This window comes from Lingula anatina, chromosome 1 (genome assembly GCF_051362555.1).
Source record: "Lingula anatina isolate TDL-2025a chromosome 1, LinAna3.0, whole genome shotgun sequence".
Lineage (NCBI taxonomy): Eukaryota > Metazoa > Brachiopoda > Lingulata > Lingulida > Lingulidae > Lingula > Lingula anatina.
In genome coordinates, this window is record NC_141767.1 from 71,274,667 (window position 1) to 71,300,931 (window position 26,265).

Here is a 26,265-nt window from a genome sequence, read left to right on the forward strand (position 1 = left end):
CGAACGGCCTCCTAGCTGCTGTATCCATTAGCCTGGTTGAGAACAGGAGCGCGGTCTATCGATCAGTCCTGCTTTCTGTGGCAGTAAACTCAGCCAGAAAGGCCAGTCAGACACTGAAACAATGCCTTGTGACACTGCCGCCGCCGCGGTGACTCATTCTACTTTCTAATGATGCGTCGGTGGAGGGTTGGATTTCACAGCCAGCACGATGAACGCCGACTTTAAACTACAGATGCTGGGTTAGTCCACGAAAACACGTCGTCGACTCGGAGACAGGACACAGTGCTGTCATGGCTTAATGGAAAACAGCAATTCTGTCGGAGATACATGCGTATGCTGATCAAATGAAGGTAGACGTGTTTTTTATTGATTTTTACGGTTATTTATATAGCTTGCTCTGATATAACCTCGATCCTCTTATTGTGCCATATGTATTTTATGTATAAAACATGTGTAGTGTTCGTCCCCGAGTCTTATACAGGCAGAACAGTGGATCATATATTGGCACGGGGCACCTGCTACGCCGTGACTGAGTACATGATATATGAACACCACTTGTATGAACGTTGTTGTCATTTTCCCACCTGTAGCACACAGAGATGGGACACTGACCTTAACAAATGATTCGCGTTAACAAAATATCTAGGAAAAAATTAACAACCATATTTTTACAATTGACACCAGCTGGGGACGGGGTCGGGTGCCCTAGCAACTCGCCTGGGACCAGGTTTCTTCGGAAACGCGCATTATGAATGGTTATACACGGTGAATTCAGGCATAATTAGACGTGGATTTGGCATCTTTTATCAAATAGACATTTCATATGAATTAGACTTCAGGAGAAAGACGCGGAATATTAATGCCCAAATAACGACGTTGATAATGACATATGGTAAAGACACATTTATCAGTTATCTTTTCAAACCGGGCTGTGATCGGTTCGTAGTTCAATACACAGCAGGGCCATAATAAAGACATAAAGGCGCACTATTTTCTTGTAGAAATATATATGGATAAATTCCCCGTCCTTATGACGGCATTTATACCATACTGTTGAAGTCACGTTTTTGGCATTACGTACTTCATTCTCTTCGCCATCCACAATGCCTGCTTTACGAGTAATTCGGTCTGTATGTAATGAACGTTAAATATTTAAGTCACTTTCATATCAATAACTTTAACCTCAATAAATTCATCTGTTTTAGTTTTGATGGCATATAAAATTCGACATTTCTATAACAAGGTAAGTTGTTTGAAGCAGGACTGTGTATATTTGTGTACAAAATTAACCCGAGCGTCTTGGAAATTACGTCTTGTCCAACGGCGGCAGAACCCACTGTTCAATCAGTTTCTCGGCATGTGGGTGGGCTGTCCAATAATACCATACAGGAAATCACAGAGAGCCGCTCAGTAATTAGTTCTTGATAATTAAAAATGGTGGAAGGCGTCCAATATGCTTTTGATTGATTCAATTATCAACTCTTTCTGACGTTCAGCTGTACGTAAGAGTTACTGTACCCCGGATTTCACATAGGCTTCATTCACATGCAATGTCTATTTTCTAAATTCTATTTTCTATTCGCGGTATGTCTTATGATCACGGTCTGTGCCCTGAATATCCCGCGGCGTAATTACTGGCAGCGCGAGCCAGTTACTATAAGTTACTATAAGTAACTGGCTCGCGCTGCCAGTAATTACGCGGCGGGATATTCAGGGCACAGACCGTGATCATAAGATAGCGCGAATAGAAAATAGATTTTTAGAAAATAGACATTCCATGTGAACGAAGCCCTAGACATTTCATTTCTTCCATGGTTTTGGCGATCTCAAGCATACTGGTGTGAACATATCGCTAAATCGTCACTTCAGTTTATTCCACCTGATCAGTTAAGTTAAAGAGTGAACCCCATGGTACCCAGGGTACGACTAACGTGCCATGGTGAGAGATAAACACCTATACGTCTAGAAATATTAGTTCATTAGTCCAAGCCCATCGCCATTATAAGACCAGCAGGGAAGTCGTAATAATAGACTGGAATGGCAAATAGAGGTAAAATGTTGGGGGCTGAAATGAAGTGATAGATTTGAATGGTATTGGATTATAGCGTATATTTAAACCCCAGGTTGTCAGATCTCGCCTCCACTCGAAGTATCCGCCTAGAGAGTTCAGCAGCAATCATTATCATTTTGACAAGTAAAGTAACGAGAACAACAACAACAACAAAACTAAAGAAAATAAATAATAAATAAAGGCAAGCGAGAGGGAGAGAGAGATAGTCTCTACTTTAATCGAGAAATGACGCAAGATGATCCAAAAGTGGTCGCAGTGCAAAGCTGCCTACAAAACAAAATGTCAAATGTTCAACTGGTATTGGACTCAAATTAAAATGTATGTAATGGGTCACTGGGGACCATTAAGTATTTTATTGGTAGCTTCCGTGTTTTAAACAACATGGCCAATTTTCATATTTGCATGAAATGAACAATGATGGTTGCTGTTCTATGCACTGTACAATACAGGAAATCTCTCGCCAGAATTTCACCGACAACTGTTTGAAAAATGAAGGAACCATTAGTAATCCTTTTGCATTTGGAATGGATTTATCCTATTGCATGGTCTCTCTTAAAATGAGTAGTGGAGAATACCTGAGTAGATTTCTGAATGAACATCTAATTCCATTACCTTCACACTGCAGCTGGCACAAGGTGAAGATAATAAAAGGCGATAATGACGTGAACAGCGTTCAAATACCAAACTGTCAAAAAGAGAAAGGTTTCTTGGAAAGTATGTCGAGCTTTGGAACTTGGTTAAGACTTTCATATCACATAGCGTCCGGTGTCTCATGGGGGCTGGCTCTCGGCGTGTTTTAGGATGACCTTGCTTGCAATGAGCCGCCTACCTCACATGATGGACGCCTGCTGCGGCCTCTTTCTTGGGAATTCATACCTGTATTATTATTCTGATCACGCATGTTGAAGGCAGAGCTTTAAAGAAAGTGACGATTTGATAAAATCAAAAATGGAATTTATGCTCGTGAATTAATGAATTATTTCAGTATAATCTACGCTTCGTTTGTATTAAAGCTACAACATTCTATATACTTGAAGTATGGGCTGCAGTTCCATTTGAAATGGGAATTATGGGCTTGTTAACTTACAGTAGCATTAGAGTCTTCCATATAATACAAGGATCCATCTTATTGGTTGATGTTATTGTAGTTTTTGTCTTATTATTATTTTTTTTTTTGTTTGTTTGTTTTATTGCATTTTAAGAAAGCGATACTGGAGGTTTGCTATACTATGAACTGTTGCTTTAAGTGCCATATAGCATGTAAGGCCGAACATTAACAAAGTAATTTTGCTGAGATCGACCTTTCACCAGACTAATTGAAGCATTCTGGTGTTTAACGATCAACAGTTATTTTTCATAAAGAAAATTCTTGTTTGGCGGTACCTTGGGAGATGGAAAACCGTCATCAAAGGCAAGGGACCAGTAAAGACACGTGCCACACGCCAAGTAGCAGAAATCAGATGTATTTGAAAGTACCATGAATAAGAAACACGTAATGTTCTATGAAGGTTGATCAGCATGCGTTTGTATGTACTATTCGACGAGGAGTTATCTTGGCACTGACAACCTCATTAACACTACCTACGATTCCCAATACCTGTGTGTGTGTGTGTGTGTGTGTGTGTGTGTGAGAGAGATAATATACAAAAATCTGTGTAAAACTGTAATGTGTCACTAATGAGAGAGAGAGAGAGAGAGAGAGAGAGAGAGAGCCTTTCGTGCAGGCAATAAACATCTCCGATGATCTGAATTCGGAATTTGCATGCCACAATTCATTATGATTTCCAGGTCAATAAATGTCGTTTGAATTATGACTGCGTACATTGCCGTTCTGCGTTTAAATGGGTAACATTGATTCTAGACAGTTCTGGGGGTGTGGCCACGTGGTTTTTAGAAGGTATACTTCACCACTCAACTGCAGAGAAAAAAAGGTCTTTCTTTATTGGAATTCAATAGTGCCATATTCCAATCCAAAGTTTATTTTGTAAATCTATTTGTCGGGATCACATATACACATACAATTGTTCACAGAGAATGCAGTCCTCATATGGTATATTTATATTTGTAGAAGTGTATGTATGTGAAACCTGTGTGCGCCAGTGGGCGTGCGCTTGTTTGAATCAACATGTATGTGTGTGCAGTACATGTACATTATTATAATTAGATGTATCATACATTCAAGGGAGACGATCACTGTAGATGGTAGGCGGCAATATCACCATAGAGTTCGTGAAGTTGAATTTCTTGCGGTTTGTAGATATAGGTATCCTCTTTCCTGGAAAGTCAATTAGAAAATGTGATGTGATCCATTCAGTTTGATGTTGAGGATATTCATGTGAAGTTTATATAGCCTATTTTGATAAAGTTAATGTACAACTGAAAAACTAGCACACAATCAAAGACGAACACGTTTTATTTGCCTTAGAAACAACCCAGCACATTGAAGAAAGTGATTATGGAAATAAGGTTTTGTACATTGAAATGTATGAAATCTAATTATTTCTATGAAATTGTCAAATTGGATAAAAAAATCCGAAAACAAAAAATAAAAGCACTATAATAAATCAATGCTTGGGTTCACGGGGTTTTATCAATAGATACATTATGGATATGGTGTAAGAGGACAGATGTGCAGATCCCAGATTGAGTTGGTACTTTGCATGATGTCTGGAGTCGCAAGACACTGACGTTGTTGGCACTTGTTGCCATTGATTGCCAACGCCGCACAGGGAGATGATCTGCCGTCTTCTTCTAGGCGGAATTCTATCTTTATATGATGGGAGGATGCAAGGTAAATGCCTTCCAGTGGGCCCGGAGAGGACGGTTGTTGGGAACAGGGTTATGCGCTTGCCATGTGTTTCGCAGAGTCATTCATCAAAGCTTTAGTCCTACAAGCGAGCTTCCTATCTTTCCCACGGATATTCACACACGCACTAGCTCGCGCACGCACGTGCGCCACACAGCAAGCGTTTTTCTGCTATGTGTGAAATGCACACTCTGTTTACTGCGGTTGAAACAACTGAAATCCCTGATCCAACTGACGCCCCCCACCCCCTTCGTACGCTACGAAATTCAGATGTGTTTGGCACAATAAAAATAAGCAAATGAACTTCAAACTTTACTGAATCGTCAATAATACTCATCAATTTCTATTGAATGAGATTCCTGATATTTGACTCATTGGTCCCGTTCAGAATAGAGGACTAACTAGTCCGACGGTCAAATATGGCGACCTACATTGTACTACAAAGCTAAGTCTAATCCGCTAATAGACACTGAATAGATATCCCATGGGGAAGTATTAAAGCCATATTTGACCCACGGACTAGTTAGTCCCCTATTCTGATTTGGGGCCATTCAGAATAGATGATCCGAGCATTAACTGATTCGCCGACTAAATATGGCCGACCCCCTTCAAAAGCCATGCTACTAATTCCATGATGGTCTCCCCGCCTCCATACGCGCCGTCGCTGGAGGGGCCTAGAAATTAAACCTCGGAGCCGAGATTTAGTCTGTTTAATGGCGTTTGTGGAGGCGGGGAAACCATCGGGAATCGGCGGCATCGCTTTTGAAGTGTGGTAGGACATATCTAGTCGGCGGATCAGTTAGTGCTCGGATCATCTATTCTAAATGGTCCCAATGAGGCCCATGTTTACTACAGTAACACGGGGCAGGACAGTGGACCCGGGGGACCTAGGGAACATATCGCCGTGATGTTATCAACAGGAACGCGCGCGGCATTCTTAGACTTTTGTCTGATTAGTGAAGTAATTGAAGACATTTGCATTTTGGATAGAGAGTGATCAGATTGGCGGCTATTTTTACCAGCAACAGTTTCCTTGTCATATGCTGGTGATCATGGTCGCAATGTCATAAGATCTTTGTCACAACCAAGCAAAGACCCTAAATAATTTTTCATAATTTTTTTTTTTACAAATTAATGTATTGTGTATAAACATGTTTGCAGAAACTAACAGAGAAAGAGAGACTGTAAACTGTAATTTGCACACATTTTAGTGCTCAATAAAGTATTATATTGTTATTAGTCTTCTTTCAGCAGAACAGCAGCGACTGGCAATGTACTTGTAATGTCGGGTATCTTCTCTACAATTTTATTTTCTCGTGTCTTCATTAAATAATTGATCACCTTGAGCCGGAGCCGCGAGCTCACAACCCCTTGTTTAGAAGGGAAAGTGATTCTACAACCTTCATTAACCGCACAATAGCGATCATGATGACATTTACTAGTCTTCGGACGCTTGTCGATTATGTGCAAGCTATAACGTCCTGCTTCCCTTCCATTATCTTGGTTTTGTTCAGGCATTATTACAGCGGGGAGAGATGTAAAGGGCCGACTGTTCTATATTAGATTAAATTCCCCATCCTAACAACCTGCTTGACGCCGCAAGGTTTCACTGAATTGTTTTGACGTTTTGAACGTGGTTCGTCGATCGATGCGTGGGCATCCCTCTGTTTATGTGTTCTGCCAGAACTGGATGTGGAGTACAAGAGGACGCAATCAAAACTAATGGAGGACAGAGTGTCTCCTATCGTTTAATCCGGTTTCAGCGAGATACACTGGATAGAGTGACACATATGGGGCGTCGCCATGGCAACGTCACCAGACGCAATGTTACCGAGTCATCCATGTGACATAACATAGGCAGCGGATGAACAACAAGGGTTGATTTAACAACAGACGGCGAACACCACGCTTCAACCTTGAGATGTGGGAAACACAACCTGAGATCCGTGACATAAGGTGACTGAAAGTACTACCAATAACGATCTGATGAACGCCAAATGGGACCTTAGGAGAAGAAACTACAGTACACTGTGAAATTGACAGGCCCCGTAGTGCTTACTAACAGGTGAGTACGAGCCTCGCTGCTGGACGCCCGGCTTGTTCATTGTTGTGTTAATAAGGCAACAGAACAGTTTCAGTTGCCCTGCCTCAGAACATCACAGAGCAAGAGACGGCAGTTTAGTTAAGACAACTGTAAATATGCACGGAAGTTTTGTAGAATAACTGTGTTTCGAGTTTACTGTTGGTGTACCGCAACCCTAGTCTGCATCGTTATATCAGTCAATTATATCAAAATTGCAGTAACTGCAACGAAGTCATACAAATCATTTTCCAAATTTCTTCATTACACATGTATATATAATTAATAACATTGTGAACTGTTATTGCACATTGACGTCAAGGGTGGCATTCAAATGGCAGATATATACTTTATTACTGTCATAATGGGTACACTAACGGGGCCACCACTGGAAACCAGGCGTCCCAAGAGTCCACCTCGCCACGTTAATACAATAAACTGAAAGCATTAGTCCTCTACTTTACATTGGCCGTTGGCAGCGCAAGCATGTTCCCCTGATATTCCAAAAAGCATTTGTTCATTTTCTGAACGTGTTTGTTCTCTTCAGCTGAGTGATGCCTGGTTGCTTTTGAAGATATCCCGAGAAATCACGGCATATACATCAGCTATATTAAACCCGATGGAGTCATAAACACGTATACAGATAATGTACATCATATATCTCTAATGCATCATTCTGTCTGAGACTCCATACGTCATCTGTATAATGTAGGCCACATACCCTGCTCCATGGTACGCTATAGAGTCTGAGAAGGGTTCTGGATGTTGTACCGAAAAATTCACCATACATGAACCTCCCACGTCTCCAAAGACCTGTTCTTCTTACTCACCTTCACCATGGCAAGCACGGAACTTAGAAATACATTGTGAATAGGCTTATACAATTTTAAGATCGCGTTTTCTAATTTAGGCTAATGACTTTTGAACGGTGCTTTCACTTTACGTAAAATGCACTTTTGGGCTAGATTTTACAATTGAATTATTCAATAAGGAACAAATGCCTTGGGAGCAAAACACAGGATATCTAAAAAATGTATGGAGGTTTAAGGCAATATAAAATGACTGGCTTTTAGGAGTGGTTATCCAGTCGCCCTAATATGATTGTCGGCAATCTATGCTACGATCTGATCACTCCTCAGGATTTCAGGTTAAAACTTAGCTGATGTGCATTTGGTTAAACGGTTTTTCAGTGGAATGATTAACCTTCATCTTAAATCGAGAATTCCCGGTTAGTAAGTTCCGCCCCCGAGGCGTCTTGTTCCTAGACACCTCTGGTTATGGACACATTACAGTGCTCTAGAGAGGCAGGGATCAGGCAGGGACGGCTCCATAACAGAAATCTATGAAGAAATAAAGTTTCAATAAGCTTATCAGGATTCCATGTTTGCAAAAAATGGCACAGTATCTTTGGTTTTAAAAAAGAAGTGGTGGATATGTGAGACGTTCAGTTTGCAAACATCAAAGACCAACGTGACATTTCAAGCTGTTAGATATCACACACATTGTCCCACTGAACATGGCATAAAGTGGATATAGTCGTGTAGTTTATCGCCGATTATTTCTCCACTGTGGACCCGTTTCTAGACATCAATAATGATATTTGTCCGCTGTATGAAAATGTTGTATGCTCCATGGGTCCGTAGAAGGCAATGAGTCGTAAGGAGCACAGGAGAGTTAAGGTACACGACACCTGACCGTGGAACCGACGCTAGGAAGAAGACTTTGAAAAGACGACACAATTCATAGCACCGACCCAACAGCATGGTTCTGAACTTTCAGTAAAAAGTTACTGCTCAAAAACATTTAGGTTCATTACATTAAGTTGTCATTATTTTCCGATGGAATTTGGTGATTGCTCTTAATGAAAATAACATTGCTCTTTCCTAACTTATGATTTTTTTTTTTTTGTTAAAGATGAAATATTTATGCATCCACAAATACCAAGAAATCACCCATTACTGCATTGTTGATATTTTGACTTGGTAATGTGCCGCGGCAAGCGCCTCAACACGATAATCATGCCATTACAAAGTCTATTTAACCTTAACAGAAAAAACTTACATACTTATTATTAGCGAAAAAATGTTTTTTTGGAATTCGCTCAACCTTTTACCTCATTGGCGGAAACAAGGAATCGTGAAGGAGGGCAACTCCTGCTGTAATGTTTCCACTTGGGAAGAATAATAACGGACACGTTCTTAATACGCTGTTTTAATTTGGTAGACGGAGAGGATGGGTCCCTGCTCACCCTCTTCCGGACCCGCCTAAGCACACTGTACAAAGAGCACGTGCTACAAGTGAAGTGGACGTCTTACATGTTTAACAAATGACACAGAGAGAGAAAGACATATTAACTTGGAGCGGTTCATAATATCATGGCACATTAGAAGCTGCCGGTTAAGTTATTAGGTAGAGGATATTGATTTTACTTTCGTGTTTACCGATCAAGAGACTTCAGTTTTATTGGATATAATAGCATATGTAGCAGACGACCCTATTAACCGACAGAGCGCACGAGATAACATTCTAAGGCAGGCCTAAGGCTGCTCTAATAGGCCGGACTAAAGAACGTGGTATAGTGCACATACCATGGCATACCATGATACAAAAACTTGATAAACAAAGTGGTCTTTTACACATATCTTGAGTGTTTTGCTGAAATGTGTTTGTTTTTTTTAAATGTTAAAATATTAGGAATTAGACAAAGCTGCGTGGACGTTGCAGATCACGCGTTATGTGACCTCCGTCCAGTACGTACCACACAAATACTTTTTTTTTTTTTCAGACAAATTGAAGTTTGCAGACCATGTGACGGAGTGGTCTTTTGCCAGGCTTCCAAGACGGCTGCCACATTAGGGTGGGTTCCTTGTTCGCAAACGACAAGAATGTTTTTATGGCGACACTTTGTCTTAAATACACAAATGAAACATTGGTACCGACGTATATCAGTGTGATAATTGGTTCTGGGTTGTCCTTTCCAAATCATCTTCCCCAAGTCTCTGATATTGAATTGCTGACGGTTCAAAGGCACTGTGATGATATCATGTAGAGGTCAAAGGTACCTATATTCAACTCTCCTCAAATACCCTAGGGTATTGTCCCAACGTGCAAACAAAAGGTCCTCTCACAGTGTAACTATCGTACTAAATAGTTCCAACCCACTCCGCGGGGAGTCTCGTTGAAGGCAATCAGATCCACTGAATGACATGCCTCCCCCTGGCGTTGCGTAGGATTCAGAAAAGCTGGTAATTATATGAGTACGTTAGTAACAGGAGGAGGCGTGTTAATCTGATTGCATTCTGCGAAAATCCTCTCAGACCAAGATAGTTTCATTGAGAACGCACCTTTTAGTGTGTGAAGCACGGGAGATATTCATTGAGATTAATGAAATGTGAATGCAGAGTGATAAGTGACGGTTAAATAACATAACCCTTTGGTGGCAAATTCTGGAAATCGCTCCTACTCCGGGATATATATGTACACTGTTTATTCCACTTATAAGAAAGCATATTTTAATGAATTTGAATGTATGTATATAAACGAGACATGCCAGCGCTAAAATACGAACAAAACATCAAATAGTTATAAGGTATTGCCACCGTTCAAAACCAGCCGTTGCACTTACTGCAAACGCTTGAGTGGAGACGGGTTTGGTTCACCCCGTTGTACGTAGATGGACCAAGTTTTCTGTTCTACAAATGTTCAACACAGATATTGCTGGATTTTGTTCTTGATTGCGGGCACTCTATACGGGACTCAACAGCCAGAATTAATTTCCTCGGGGGAAAAAGCAATTTTCTCTTACTCACGAATCTTTAGTTCTAAACAACTGGCCAGTCTTAATTGGAAAGGATGGGTAGCTTTGCAGGATATGTAGACTGTAAACATAGAAATTTTGACGTTGGAGAAATTTCAAACGCGGACAGTATACCTTTAAGTCTTCATATGTCCACCCACTGATTTACTACAGACGACCATTTTGTTCCAATACAATGTAATTATATCTATACGGTCACTTGGGTAATTGATTCCCGACCCTTACTAAAATATTTCCAATAGGATATTTTGGAAAACTTATGGGAAATAGGCTGTATGAATAGTTTTTTTTTTTTTTTTTTTTTTTTTTTTTTTTTTTTTTTTTTGTAAAGATACGTTTGGGTAATTCTTTAGATAAAGTAGTAGGTGCCTAAAGGAAATAGATACTGCATTTAATAAAAAAAAAAAGAAATCTAAAAGATGAATCTTGTAACAGAAATAATGGTGCATATTGACGCCAAACTCTCTCTAAAACCTATTTTAATCCCGCCTTTGATAGTTTCCTCACAATGCCCAGTATTGACGTGACCTTCTCTGTTCAAACCACGGACTCCAAGCGTACGATCAACTTTTGACATTATGCAAACTATGTAATAGTTATCAACTACATTCTATACCAAACACTGGCCTCTAATATCCTTGAATTGAATTTTAGGAATATCATATACAGATTTCCTAACCTGAGACAATACATGTATCAGTCGCGTTTTATAGTGCCGCCAATGAATTCTCACAGTTACCATTAAAATGATTAAAAGTAAAGCGAATAAGACACAATATAATATTAAGCCTTCTATCTTTACAAAAGAATATATGGATATTTTGAACAAAAAACCATCAAGCAGTAGCAAGTTTGCAATGAGCCATAAAATAACCTCCAGGGCTGCACTAAAACATATTTGGTATATGGTATATTTGGTATATGATAATTTAGTATTTGGTATATTTTGTATGTGGTATATTTTGTATATAGTATTTTTAATATATGCTACGTTTGATTATTGTTCATTTGGCATATTCAAATCTCTGCCATAGATTAAGAGTATTTTAAGGGTTTATTAATTTTTATTCATACAAGTAGCCAATTTAAATTTAAAGTTATTCGTTTTGGTTTAATTCTCTGTAGGTTCCAATTAAATTTCCAATTGCTTATTGAATTCAAAAGGCTTCCCAAAGAGCGGAAATATTAACATTATGATGAAAATATGAAAAAAGTACAACGTTACCACAGTTTGCCCAGAATTACCATACGTATCCAAGCATATGACGTGTGCGTGTGCAATTAAGCTAAATATCAGTGCTGATGCTTTTCTCTTTGCATTCAATAGGAAATTTAGCCGGAACCAAAAGATATTTCGATAGGAACCAATATGAAATTTGATAGGTACCAGTAGGGAATTCAATGGGTTCCAATAGGAAGTGGGACCAATTCCATAGCTGAACCAACTCGTACCAGCTAGATCCAATAAGACACTTTTTCTGGGAAGTTCTTTATAAGATTTGGGCAAAAAGATTCAGAGGTTCAAAATAATTTCCCCGTCCTTCTTGCAGAGGCCTCTTTAAATATGGCTGCTTGTGTCCGCGTGCTGACTTGGAATAAGACACATCGGCAGTGTTAATAATTTATCACTTTGGAAGTTTAAGTAGGTAAGCATTGCCCCATTCACACAAACGTCTACATAATCTAGTCAAACGTTAGTGGCATGAATGCCAATATTTTCAGTTGCTGAAAGAGGCTTGGTTAAAGGTATGAGAGTCTGAGCAATGAGACTGTTTGTGTGACTTAGAACCTGTCATAGTTCACGTATACCGTCAGATGACCTTTTTCACATTTCGAACACAAATGAAGTTATCAGGCGCAGCCTGTTTCTGTTTGTGACAGCAGAGCCCGTAATACCACACCTTTGTGTTCTCAACCGTACGATAAATGAGGACTTCAATATCCAGTTGTATGAACTTGGAGAAAACAACATACACAGTTAAAACAATTACCTCCCCAAGAGCTGTCTAACAACACGTCATTGTGTCAACATAGAACACAAGCAAGATAATTGAAATGAAAAGAGCGGAAGTCATTTCATCAGAATCGATATCCTATTCCTCTCAGGTCCACGCCTGCCATTGTGGATGAATTAATGTTTAAGGATCATGGCCCCATGATTACATGCTTATCATTTTTATCGATCGCGATAACGGCAAATCTGGCCATAATAAAGCAGTTATGCGTGTGGCGATTCTTACTAGCAGCTGTTTCCGACTCTTTTTTAAAGAACTTGCCGTGGATTCTCCACTGGTAATTGTCCACATAGTGTCTTCTTTCCGGATACCTTGACGTCCACTACCACTGTGCACAGCATACTGTTACTGTGAGAATTAAATACATTTCAAATATTTCAGAAGGAATTCATTTCATAAGGTATCGAAAACACTGTGCTGATTTTATATGACAGCACATGTTACCGCAGTGAAATACATATATTAATGACATCAACATCCATCTACTTTGACTCAGGTGCTTATTGTAATGTTCCTATTCATGTAATTCATTGCTAACGAGTTTTTGCCTTTTTGCCTGAAGCCGATACTCGGCCATTACTTTCTCAGTATTGCCGCTGGCCAATGCTTTCGTTTTCATCATTACAACTGACAACATTCCCTTGTATCAACCTGAGATGATTCTTTGAGTGAGAATTGATAGGAGAATAATCAGTATGGCTGCTCAGGCTGAGTAGCATTTTGTTTCTTCGTAAAAAGCGAGTATCTTATTTGCAGTTTGCTTACTATTGATGTTCGATTGATCTATGTTTTAACGATTTTTTTTTTTTTTTGCCTGATGGAATAGACCATACAAACTGCTTTAAAAACACTGGGGAGAAAAATATTTTGAATTTATTCACAGAATCATTATTGAATCATTATATCTCAATGTGAGCCTATTCCTCACTACTGAACCATCACTCATTAGTTAGCCACTTACCGAAACTTAATTTAAACGTCTGCCTTTTCTTTCAGGAAGCACCGGAAGCTAGAGGTGAAGGCATAATACTCAATGGACCCCACCAATCTCCCGGTAAGTCCATCCAATCAGAGTCAGCCAAGATAGCCTGAACCGAGGCTGACACAACTGCATGACGTCATTCAAGACTACAATACGCGCGAGAGTGCGCGTGAGCCGTTTTTTTTTTTAATATCTTCTCAGAAAGCAATACAAACGTGACTCAGAACATGGTGAATTTCTTCTGCTGTGAATCGCTTCTGTTCGACAGAATTTAAAAGAAAACTACCAGAAAATTATCCTTGGATAAATTCTGTCATCATCAATTATTACGTCACCGTCTACCATTATTTTTGCTAACCCCACCCTCCCAAATTCATTTAAACCTTGAATTTGGGGGACAGTAAATGCCTTTTTAGTCAATTTAAACAAATTTGATGTCATGAAACTTTTACCGCCGTTTTAGTTTTCCGCGCTCCCGCAGAATCTGCGCAATATCTTGTTTTGTGTCGGAAAACGATCGTTCTTTGGGTCTATATTTTGCCATTGTAATCATAATTTTGATCGGGAAATGTTTACTATTGCTTTCCGGGATATGAAGATGTTATATACAAAGATGAACCAACCTGTTTCTGTAATATCCCTCACGGAAATATGAGAAAACAGAAAGCACAGTTAAATAAGAATGGTTTTTAATGGTAAATTGCGACGTTTGATTTGCCTGAAGCAATATTGCATTTTTGTATCTAGTCAATATTTAATGCAGTCCAAATTAATTACTTAACTGGCGTTCCCTAGTGACACTGGTTGCATAAATGCTCGCCCACGTCTTCATACTGGATCATATGCTTGTTTCATCACTCAAACATTAAGAATTTTGACCACGAGCGAGTTTTTACATTTGCCAGAGCATCCCAGCGGGGTTTACAAATTTAGTTGGGTCTATTGAAGAAAAGTACATTTGGGAAATAAACACATAACAACCGGTTATTTCCAGCCTACAAGTACGTCCCATGCCAACGTTCAGCAACCACATTGGATTAGCATAGTCGCCCTGGTGGCAGGCGTCGTGGGGGGTCTCATCCTCGTCATTTCCGTTATTGTTGTCTGTAAATATTGTTTCAAGAAATCCTACGACAAGTAAGTATAAAAAACTTTGTTCAATATTTATATAAAGGTAGTATATCGGACCTGTAAAACAGTGAATGGCTAATATGTATCTAGTATCACCTGCAACTACTACAAAGGCCAACAAGATTTTGTATGCTGCCAGTGCATGGTGTCAGAAGAACATTAAAAATGCTATGGTAGCCGTCATAGTAGCTCTGTTGTCATGGATGTTCCATTTCACTATATTTGATTTTTTATTTTGTTGAATGAAGTAGAATTTTTATATTCTTGAAATAGGATGTTAAGCTGAAAATTGCTACACTGTATAACCAAAAGCTCGGTGAAGTTTGGGAAAGCCCTGCCTATAACTGAGGTACACGAAACGTCTAAAAGATAGAATAAAAGTCCATCTTTACATTTTCAAAACATTACAAACTGCTACAGGCTTCTTTTAGGGGGATATTTTATTTGCGTTTTGGACGGGACTCGTTCTAGATAAGGCGTGGGTAGACCATACAGCATTTTGGTAATTAAGCTTACTTTCTGGCGAAGCATGTACCAAAGGCACATATTATGAGTTCCAATTTAAGATGGATTCGAGTTGCAGATCTGACAAAAAAAATGCCCTTAGCACTACCAATTGGCTCGTTTTGTCGACTTTTCGGTGTGATATGGATACTCTCTCGGAAAGACTAATTGAACGTACTGATATTGCATTTTCGCGCTGTACATACCATTCACATGAATTTTCAGGCACCTCCCTTTCGCCATTATTCCAATTATTGAACACAGCAAAAATGTAGTTTTATTTTCTTTTTTTAATTATAAAACAGTCTACCCGCGTATACGTGAGGCTTTTGAAGGAAGCCACGGACATTACTCCGGTATTAGAATTAATTTATCTGAGCTTCATCACCGCACCCATACCTTCGTGTATTCTGTAACACGTGCGGGCCGTGCTTGAACTGGTTGTAGATATATTTACTTAGAACACTTCAGTTACAGTTCGATAAAAATAGGAAACGAACCATGTCTACACAATTAGTACATACTAATTAGCCAGATAAAACGCCGCAAAGCCTCTGAAGTGGAGGTTTTGTGCCGAAATCGATACTCTCCCGTCACGGGTATCGGCTATGCTCTCTTATGTACTATGCACTTGTAACAGTGTTGTAATATGCCTTGGAAACGCTCTTCTGGTATTGAAGGACAAGACACGAAAAAGTTATGTAGACAGCGTTCCTAGACTCTAAATGAAGTGAGCCTAAAATAATGTTTAAAACGGCATGATACTGTCCAGGTGAATCGTTTGGAAGCGCTTATGGATATTTGGTAAGAAATTAAAGTTCGACCATGAGAAAAAAATCATGATGAGAACAATACATCTTTTCTATGTTTTTTTTATAAACGTAATTTTATGGTGCAAAGTTATAGTTTTATTTTATAGCTTAGGAGGAAATTAAACCAGTGAAGGCAGCAGATTATATACATAACGATATTCCTTCTGATGGTCGGGTGCAGGGCCAATAAGCATTCAGGCTGCGCTGCTGATGATTGGCTGAATGGTAGTTTTGGATATTAGCCTGGTGTTGAGAGAGAGAGAGAGAGAGAGAGAGAAAGAGAGAGAGGGGGAGAGTACGAATACTCCGCTGAATCAGATTCATAAGGAAGGTAAGAAAGAAAACCAGGCCGCTAGAGCGTTACCTACAAATATTGCCTGCTTGGTAAGATATCGGCTTAGATGAAGTTGCCATCGATTATTATGTATATAACTTAGTTGTGAAGTATCTAGGTGCTCTCTTCAGCTGGTGGTCGGATATACGCAGATAAAAACCACATGGGACAGGAGTGAAGGCAATCCGTCGATATTACTGTCAACACGCCGTCAGTATGAGAACATCACCAACAGATAATTGCTTCACTAGCGTTAAGAAACTCTTCTTTAATTTAGGGACCCGGAAGTGTATCGTACAGGGTCAGACAAACGCGGCTTCCGTCCTTATAGGCAGTACGAGAGCCTCCAAACTCAGCCCAGCGTTGAGGAACAGTCAGAGATCTCGGCCGATAGCCAGCAACACACGGAAGACGGGTACGTAAATAATAGACAGGAACACAGCCAATTCCATTAATACACGACCAACGCGTCTGTATATTTTATAGTACATAACACAAAGCACAAACCAATAGCACATCAATCTGACAATACTACAAATAGTCATCATAGATAATATGTTTGATTTATAAATTGTAAACTACATTTTACCAACACGCTGGCCGCCGGGTAGAAAGTTGTCAAAAGCAGTTTTAGGTGTTATTGAACCTTAAAGCGCAGTTCATCTGTACTACTGTGCTGTTAGACCACCGTTAGTTTTTACATTGCGTTTTAGCAATTGAACTCATATTAAAACTCGAAGATGGCCTGCAGGGAATTGATTCACATTTGGTGCTCTGTAAATGGGTTTTAATTAGTGTGAAAAAATGGATTGAAGTTTTGCAACATTTCGCATTCTGCTTCCATTTGGTTCTGTATTGATGGCATAACGTAGAGATTTTATATATATATATATATATATATATATATATATATATATATATATATAATGCACATATATAAACACAAGTAATACATTCGTTTTACCCATGACCTTTGTAAAGGCACGTTTATTCCGCTAGAGAGAGGTTTCTCGTAGCACCTGCTAGTGCTAGCTGTTACTTTTAGACCAAAATATTTGTCTCCTTTTATTCAGATAAATCAGTTGCAGTATACTCACTTAATATTGGACCTGGTTAATGAAAAGAAACGATTGGATAATATTTCAGTTACAGTGTTAAATTAGAATGATTCTAAATGGAAGTGGGCAAAAATCACTGTTGGTCTTAAGTCCGGGCCACCCCGTGATCTTGAGTACCATGGCGCTCGGTCCCGGTGGTTTGGGCATCACGTCCAGAGAACTTTCCATTGATGTACGTTTGATATCATTTCCCAGTGTCATATAGAAGGAGATAAAGACCTCCTACATCTGAAGTTTAATCATCTTGTCCATTGTGATTCCCCCATCATCTCCTGAAGTTAAAGTACTCCGCTTTGTACCGAAGTCGACCATTTCGACGTGCCGGATATTATTGCCTCGTCTCTATACCCCATTGCCAGCTGCTCTTTCATGTTGAGAACGATCGATCGTCTGATACAATAAATGATGGAATGATCATCCCATCCTATAATGGATCTGGCAAAAAGTAGGCGATTACAGAGCGTTGGTGTTTATTTGTGTTCTGGACATGGAAAGGCAATGATTGTATGTACTAGTTCAACTGCAGTTCTATGGTATAGTCCGCTCCAGTCAAACATTCTGATGCTATTGAGTTTTTAACTATTGAAACATCGTTTTGCCAAGATGGTGGACTAAAGCTATTTTTTCTTCAACTCATTACATCATACATATATACACGTTTTATTGGCAAGGAACATAAATATCCAGACCTATTCTGGCGTCCGGTGGAGCATTCATATTTTCCAATGACGCGACATTTTACAGAATTGCTTTGTGTTCAGGTCATCGACAAAAAAAATAGTAATTAAAAAAAATAAAAAATAAATAAAGATCAGCTATATGAATGAACTCAGCACCAACAAAAGCCTAATGGCAATCCCCTACCCACCCCCTCCAAACACCATGGCCTTCGTTAAATTTTAGTTTTTCCTGTCACGAAAACCGCTCCATGACTCAAACTCCAGGAGAGGTAAATGTCACTCTTCCACTTCTCTGATGATTCCTGCCTCCATTAAATGTTTTACATGCAGTATGCATCGATTTCTTAATGTTTCCTGCTGCGGTATAGTCCCCCGCCATTTACCGATTCAGTTTATGAATCAACCGACCTTGGCCATGACGGTGCCGCAGAGAACTGTTTACGGCATGATCAACATGGCCGCCTACTCCTCCACTATCCCTAGCTCAGTAATTCAGTTAACTTGTCGGTTCAGTTGGGATGCCGGTATGGTTTAAGTGTTGACACCTTCACGGTGAGGACGTGGGATGGGGGTCTTTATAGAACCACGTCCCCATCGGGTCTTTCAACGTGAAGTATTGACCAAGAGTTAATGACTTTATCCCGGTTATTGCACCCCATAGACATTTCGCTTCTTTATTAAATAAGGCTCTTAAATAAGCCACGTCGTGTTACCACTTATCAGTGAACTGGAGCCAATTATGCCATCAGCCTTGGAGTCTATGATATAAACAACAAAGTGACAACGTGCTGACGAAATTTTTTCAATGATATTGTACCAGAAAGTGGTGGTTGCTTTCCATTACATACTCCTCGATCTTAAAAATAGAAGGATGAGGAACGAAGACAGAACGGCATTTGTTTCCATGACAACCACAATGGCGTTTTCCCGCATTTCAGTGACGCCCACATTCTTCATGTTTTGATTTTTTGGGTGATAAAAATCAATTTACTTTTCATCACGCGTGGGAGAGATGTATCGGTTACAAATCCCCTGACGAAGCGCCAAGCGAACTATAGTGCAGTCTTTCCATTTCCATATGCAAGGAAGAACCCAATTACACCATGCCAAAATGTTTGAACCCGATAATGATATCGTTAAATACAATTCAGCAAAAGCTGTCAGATAACGCGTCAAGTAAATTACGTTTGGAAGGAAAAAGGTGTCAAAGGAGTCAAGCACGCTGGAATAGATATGGGTTTGTCGCTGAAATTTGTTTTGTAAGAATAAATTGCTATTGAAATTATGTTTGTTTTCTATATAATTTTACTTTAAAGCAATAAACTTGCACGGGAGAAGTGGTGCATTCCACATTCCGATAGTATCAGGGTCTGCAACAGCTGCCAGGCTTCGTCAAGGTAGACTGATCTGTATTCATTTCTACCTGTACTACATTTCGTGTGTGAAATAAATTTCTGCTCTCATTCAAGGTATAGTGATTATCCTGAAGAACAGGTAAAGTTAGTTGACGAAGACAACAAAGCGACATTCTCTGGACAGTGTCTTCGTGAATTGTCAGGTAAGTAGCGTCCCCAGAGGAAACAAAAACTTCACGCACTTGCTTCATGTTTGCCGAATCACAGTCAGTAACAAAACACACTTTCACCTATTTATCTACGCGTAATGAACTTAGAAATCAACACTTCATTGTCGCAGCATAATAAATGGAAAGTTTTTCTATATGCTTCTTGCCATTGTTACCGAGTATGCACTCTGCACATGGATCAATTTATCCAGAAAGTTAACAAACTGTTCAGTTCTCACCACTACCTCCATGAATACAAGCTCACATAGAGAGCGTGAGTGTTCTCGATGTTGCCCATGGAGTACCTTCTCCAGCTCGCCGATACACTGAAGGTTCATGTGTCTGCAGCTTTAAGGAGGCTGTCCCGTGTCTTTGCAGGGATACCCGAGGAGGCCGCCGCCAACAGCAACCACCACAGCGACACCTATGAGCAGTATGAGCCCGAAGACGGCGGGGAGAGACGAGTGTCCTTTCAACTGAGTGACATACCCATACGACCCCCTTCGTCTTATTTCAAAAAAGGAAGAAGGTAAATATCCAGCCTTGCTCCTCATGTAAACACTTTTACTTGACTTTTGTTAAGGTAAGAGTTTTTTGCTCATTTGGGTCCTGTTAGATTCCGTGCGTAGCTGTTAATATGTTAATAAGATTCCATCTTTTACGGGGTACTCCATGTTCAACTTTTTGTTTCATACACACTCCTAAACATAACCAACCGCTTACAGACAAAACAGCAGCGCAACAGTATGTTTTAGCTTTATTAGATACGAAGGTACAAAATTTATTTTCATCAGGGATATTAATCACATGATCCAGGTGACATTTCTTGTTATTTATTATTGCGTTATAACTTAAAGGCAATCTTTACCAGTCTTCGCTCTGAGTGAGAAAGTCGTGTCTTACAGCGCCAGAGGGTCACAGCTGTCTAACAAAACAGTTTTTCTGTTTTGCACACATCACCATGTCGCTATAATTGTCTTGTACATGTTTTGTTGTCCTGTTTTCCGGTTTCTCCAATAAATCGTTTAATTGTCAAGAACCCTCCGCAACCCTTTATGCTCTGAATAGGTAAAACTTTGCTAGTTTTTTTGAGCAACAAAGCTTTGTTAACTTTCTCTTCGCGCACCTGTAGCTTTTACTCGTAAAAAAATCGATTCCACTTCAACTTGAACCACGCCAAACTATGTCTCAGTAACTGTGCATCTCTCTCCAGCATGCAGCACGATGACGTCACTTCCGGTGACAGTGTCAACAACAACAACATGTAAGTGATACGGGGATTCCTGCTGTGAAAGTTATAATTATTTTATCAGAATGCTTTTCGTTTATAGTCTCACTTTTTTCATTAACAACTAATAAACCTATATTCCAGGAACGCCCTTGTGATGCACGGCGTTCTACTCCAGTACAGTTAGGGGGCGGTATCGGATACAATACATTTCCTACACATCAAGTCATTGAAACGAAAAACCGATTCATCTAATATGGGCAAAAGGTTAACAAACAGTGTTGCGAAGTTGTTGGTAATTTGGATTTAATTTGCGCCCGAAGTGCGATTATTGTGACAATTTTAAGAATTGAGCGTGGCCTTCTCGAATGTCGAGGATTGATAAACAAAATTTAAATATTATTCATTGCAAAAAAAAAAAAATAATAAAAAAATAACAATAATAATAAAAAAAAATAATAATAATAATTAATAAATAAATAAACATTATTTTTGCTGGAATTAACCAAATTGACTTCTTTGTATGCTGGCAAAGTGGTGCAAAATTTTCTCATATTTGTCGCGTCCAGCAATATTTAGGCACAATGCGCGTTCTAAGTAAAATTCATCGCCTCTTGTCTCCGATACTGTCCCCGGTGTTTGCCACAAATGGTTGTTTATATCGGCAGCTCGTCCTATCACCGATAAAAGGCCCATTTATTCATTTTAGCATATAATTCATTCATCAGTTTATTTAGATAATGGATAACTATGTTTCTTTTTTTACATATTCTTTGGTTCGGGAATTGCAGCATTGATTTTCTGGGCTGAGCACAATGGATCCTTCACGCATGCGTGTTCGGCCACTTTTCACAAAGCATGATTGATTGATTGTTATAACCTTAACTCAATATCACAAAGGCCCTTGTCTTCCAGTAGTGTGTTAGGGCGTACATAAAGATGTTAAGAAGCATTTTGTCATTCAAACCACTTTACATTTAGCATTTAGACACGAGTTATATGTTTGACTTTTTTCTAGCAATGTATTTTTTCTACGTTTGTCCATTTTTTTTTTATTTTGCTGATATGTCTATTAGTTTGAGTGTAATTTGTTTTGTGATGCTGAGTGTGTCTTAAGATGGTTCCCTGGGTTTGGTAGAACATCCACATATCTACATGAGATTGGATTGCAACACGGTTTAATTGCACAGCGTTGATCGAGTAACAAAGGATCTACAGCTTTGTCATTGAAACATGTAGGCCTATAGAACTGTGTTATATATCTTTTGTTGACTATCTACTGTATGCCTGTATACAACATGTGAATAATAATTTGTTTTATTTGTTTCCCTAACTCTCATCAAGAGGAAATTTAAAAAACTTCATGACATTTAAATTTGATTAACATTCAGTGTTTTAGAGCGAGGAACAAAACATCTTTTTTTATTTTAGGCGTATCTTTAGACATCTTTTGTAACATTTTTTTATCCTAGCTTACTGATTCCATTTGTTAAATTCAGGTACACAGAGGGAGATTACCACTATCTTAAGAAGTTGCGAATTGACCCTGTTCCATCTGCTTCTGCTGCTAAAATGGTTCGCCAGGCAACAGTGGCAACGCCAGAAATAATGGCGTACGAGAACGTAACGCCACGTAAGGACGCGTCTGAGATCACGCGCGAAGTGACTTTGTTCTCTGATGACAATGTCACAGACCACGAGATGGAGGAGGAAAACTATGCACCGAACCTGACGAATACGCACATTGTAAGAGACGCTAGACCTCACAAAACTGAAGTGTGTGTTGAAGTCCATCGAATAGCAAGCGAATCACCGTTATCAAACGGTAACGTCAACAAACCCTCCCCGCCAAGAAATTTAATGGTCGATAAAAGTGGGCGAAGACGCCAGTCTCAGAGCCTCGAGGTGGTCAGTCCTTTAGGGCGGCAGAGCCTGGGGGAGGCCCGCAAAGTACGCAGTTATGATGCTGTTCTGGATTATGAGTTTGAGCAGGCAGCGTTGGACCGAATGAACAAGGGACCCTTCTACAACGCAGATTACGACGTGGTGTCAGAGAGCAAGAAGTCTCCGTGCCGCGGCCGGGTCTGTTATAACGACACGGGCAGCTACGAGAATGTCAACGAAGAGAAGATTTGCGACGAGCTGGAAATGGGGGCCCTGGAAATGGACAAAATCACGCTGACCGAGAGCGATGAAACAGAGGAAACACTCAATGGAGGGCAAAAGTATCGGGACCTTTGGTATCTGAGAGCAACGTTGGAAAAAGAGGAGGAGAACCAGGAGGATACGGTAAGAATGGAGGATACTTTGTCACCGTCACCAGAAAATGAATCTCCCGAGCAAGGGACATCTATAACGACGTCCTTTGAGTCGACAGCGGGGTACGCAGACGAGAGCGACGTTAATATGCCGGAAAACAAAGGGGATCCCAAAATACCAGAACAAAAGAGAAAACAATCGGCGCAGTTCCTCACGCCGCCTAACGTTAACGGAGAAATGAGGAGGCAAAACTATAGAAGTATTCTCACAAAGCGTCTGCAGAACAAAATGGACGCGCCACCGACAGCAAGCAATGATAACAGTTTCGACAGCTTTGAGACGGACGGCGGACGGAGTACGTCCGAGTCCAGTCGACAGGAGGTGACAACGACGTCATTCGAGACATCTACGGATAATACTGACAGTACCAACGACAGTCAGACACACAAACTGCAACAAATGAAACACGACAGTGGGTACAAATCCTTGGAGGTGAATAAATCGTTAGATAATGGTGCTGCGCCAGTGAAAGCGTTGTCTCTGGACAGCCACACACCTCCTAGGCTAGCTAAAAAGCAAATGCGCGTCTCCTTTGAACAAGACAGCATCGACAAAGACGAAGCCATGGACACGTACCCGCCAACAGAGGGAGAGGGGGCAACGGCAAGCGCCGCCGACCCGACACACAAACGCTACAGGAAAAACAACAACCATAACCACGGCGGCCAATTATTCGACAGGAGGGCAGCTAAAACTGCGTCGAAGAAAAGGCGGGAGTTTCATCGTGAGCGTCAGTTAGTTCACGTGTATGAAAGTATCAACGAGCCTGAGACCGACAGCAAGTCTGACCAACCCTCTGGGGACAGCTTTGAAGAGCCCGCCACCTCTAGAGCTCCTCCCCAGCCGCACGGGAAGTTCTCCGTTTTCACTCGATTCTTCCGTTCTAGTAGCGGGAAAACTAGGCATAAAACTCGCGTTCGAGATTACAGCATTGACGAAAAAACCGATCAGATCTTCAACGAATTCCTCCGACAGGACCCGAAGTACGAACCTGCCTCGTCTCTCTCAGTGCGCTCTCGGTCCCCGAGAATCCATTCGCGGCATCGTGGCTTGAGTCGCAAGCAGTACACAGACCCGCAGATTGGCGAGTCGTCGGGAAGAGGGAACAAATTGAAGCCAGAGATGAGAAGCGTCAGTCTGGGTAGCGACAGCAGCTGCAGCTCCACGAGAAAACTGTCTCCCCAGGACAGCATAGAGGAGGAGTACCTTAGGCAGGAGAGCGCCAGAATTTGGGACTCTGGTCGGGAACGCCACTTTGCTTCTCCCAAGGAACACCCTCAAAGCACCATTCACGAAATTCCGATCATCAAACTCCATACAGAAGAAGAACAGTAAATGTTGAAGCTGTGCTTCTACAGGTTTTAATCTTTTCAATCTCTCCTTACCACACTGACACATTCCATCTTGAAACAGACGACATCTTGCTCGTGCACATTACCGGAGCGCAATGCTCTTTTTTATGACCTAGCGATTTGCTTCGATCCATTGACGAGTACCCATCGATGCTGCTTATTGTACAGGTGTTTTTTTCCTCTTAAAAATATGCATATCCATTCAGGAACATTGTTGTTGGTGGTCTTTGTCTTTAATCTTACATATGGCCGTATATTGTGAACCACGATAAAGTTATTTTGATAGGGAGGGACGGGGCGTTTGTACAATCGAGCAAGTTATCAGCTGCTCTTGAATCTTTCATCTTTCAACGGCAAAGCGAGAAATGTATTCAATGAAGCGTTGCCTATGGCAACAAGAGTTTTCTGCGGAACTGTAAAAATGTCTCCAAGTCAGGAGGTCGGTTTGCGATATGCTCAAATATTATATAGTTTTGTTGCATAATTTTTCACTTGTCGATGTGTTAATTGGTATTCGATCTTTATCTTGTTGAGTATTTTGGGTAGATTGAATGAAACGCTGATAATTAGGGGGTCATATTTTACATAATGTTAAGCACACAGTTGTTTTGATAATTAATTAACCTACAGGTTTCTTCTGTCTACACACTTGCAAATCACTTTTTAAACTGTATATTTTTATACTACAAGTTTGACTCTGCTATGGGTTATTACATTGGTGCACAGAACAGTTACGCTTATTTCTTTTGAAAATACCTTTTTTGAGTCTCTTAGATATTTGTTCAAGTTATTGCATGGAATGTAGATTTTGGTCTTTTCGTAGGCTCTTAAATCTAATCAATTGCAGCATTAGCAATATCATGTTCGCTAGAGTGCTTACGTCCGTCACAGATATGGGGTTCTTGTATCAAATTTTGACCACCGTAAGGTTCCTATTTAATTAAATTTGATCCTATTTGAAAACAACGCATATGGGAAGTGCACCGCCAAGGGAGGGAGGGTGGCATGTCAGTTTTCAATTCTGTGACGGCGGTAGCCTATATGTTTTTATAACATGCATCATTCTTAGCAACGTCTCCCTTAGCAACAGATTATTTCATTAATTAGCAATGCAGGGTATCTGCTAAACATTATTTTAGCATGCATATCAGCGTTCTGAATCTATCACTACTATGTAGGATACCTTGTTATTCACCAGAATAAGTTTTTGTACACGGTAAGCGTCTCGCGTGTATTGTGCTCGATTTTTGCATTAATATATTCATACAAGATTTGAAAAAAACGTTTTTAAAAAATTCTACTTATATATTTTCGCAAATTTGCGACTGTATTTTGTCATTGTGCAATGCATTGTTCTGTGATCGTTATGGTGAGTAAAATACTTTTTCAAGTTTATGAAACGTTTGTCATTACTTTATAAAAATGAAACGCCGAATCACATCATGAAAACAT

The 26,265-nt window shown here is 40.1% G+C and overlaps 1 protein-coding gene across 6 annotated transcripts; it reads left to right on the forward strand.

Annotated features, from left to right (window-relative positions):
* LOC106168737 (uncharacterized) lies at window positions 1-26,206 on the forward strand. Of its 6 annotated transcripts, none has more exons than XM_013547904.2 (9): window positions 1-350; window positions 9,743-9,814; window positions 13,786-13,843; window positions 14,766-14,908; window positions 16,830-16,967; window positions 19,820-19,908; window positions 20,293-20,443; window positions 21,128-21,178; window positions 22,642-26,206. In XM_013547904.2, the coding sequence occupies exons 3-9, from the start codon at window positions 13,823-13,825 to the stop codon at window positions 24,794-24,796; spliced, it is 2,748 nt and encodes a 915-aa protein (XP_013403358.2). In that variant the 5' UTR covers window positions 1-350; window positions 9,743-9,814; window positions 13,786-13,822; the 3' UTR covers window positions 24,797-26,206. The 6 variants fall into 6 exon arrangements, with proteins under 6 accessions (XP_013403358.2, XP_013403360.2, XP_013403361.2 ...); XM_013547905.2 differs by lacking the exon at window positions 1-350 and adding an exon at window positions 5,790-6,942; XM_087012040.1 differs by lacking the exon at window positions 1-350 and adding an exon at window positions 9,030-9,366.
* The last annotated feature ends 59 nt before the right edge of the window (window positions 26,207-26,265 follow it).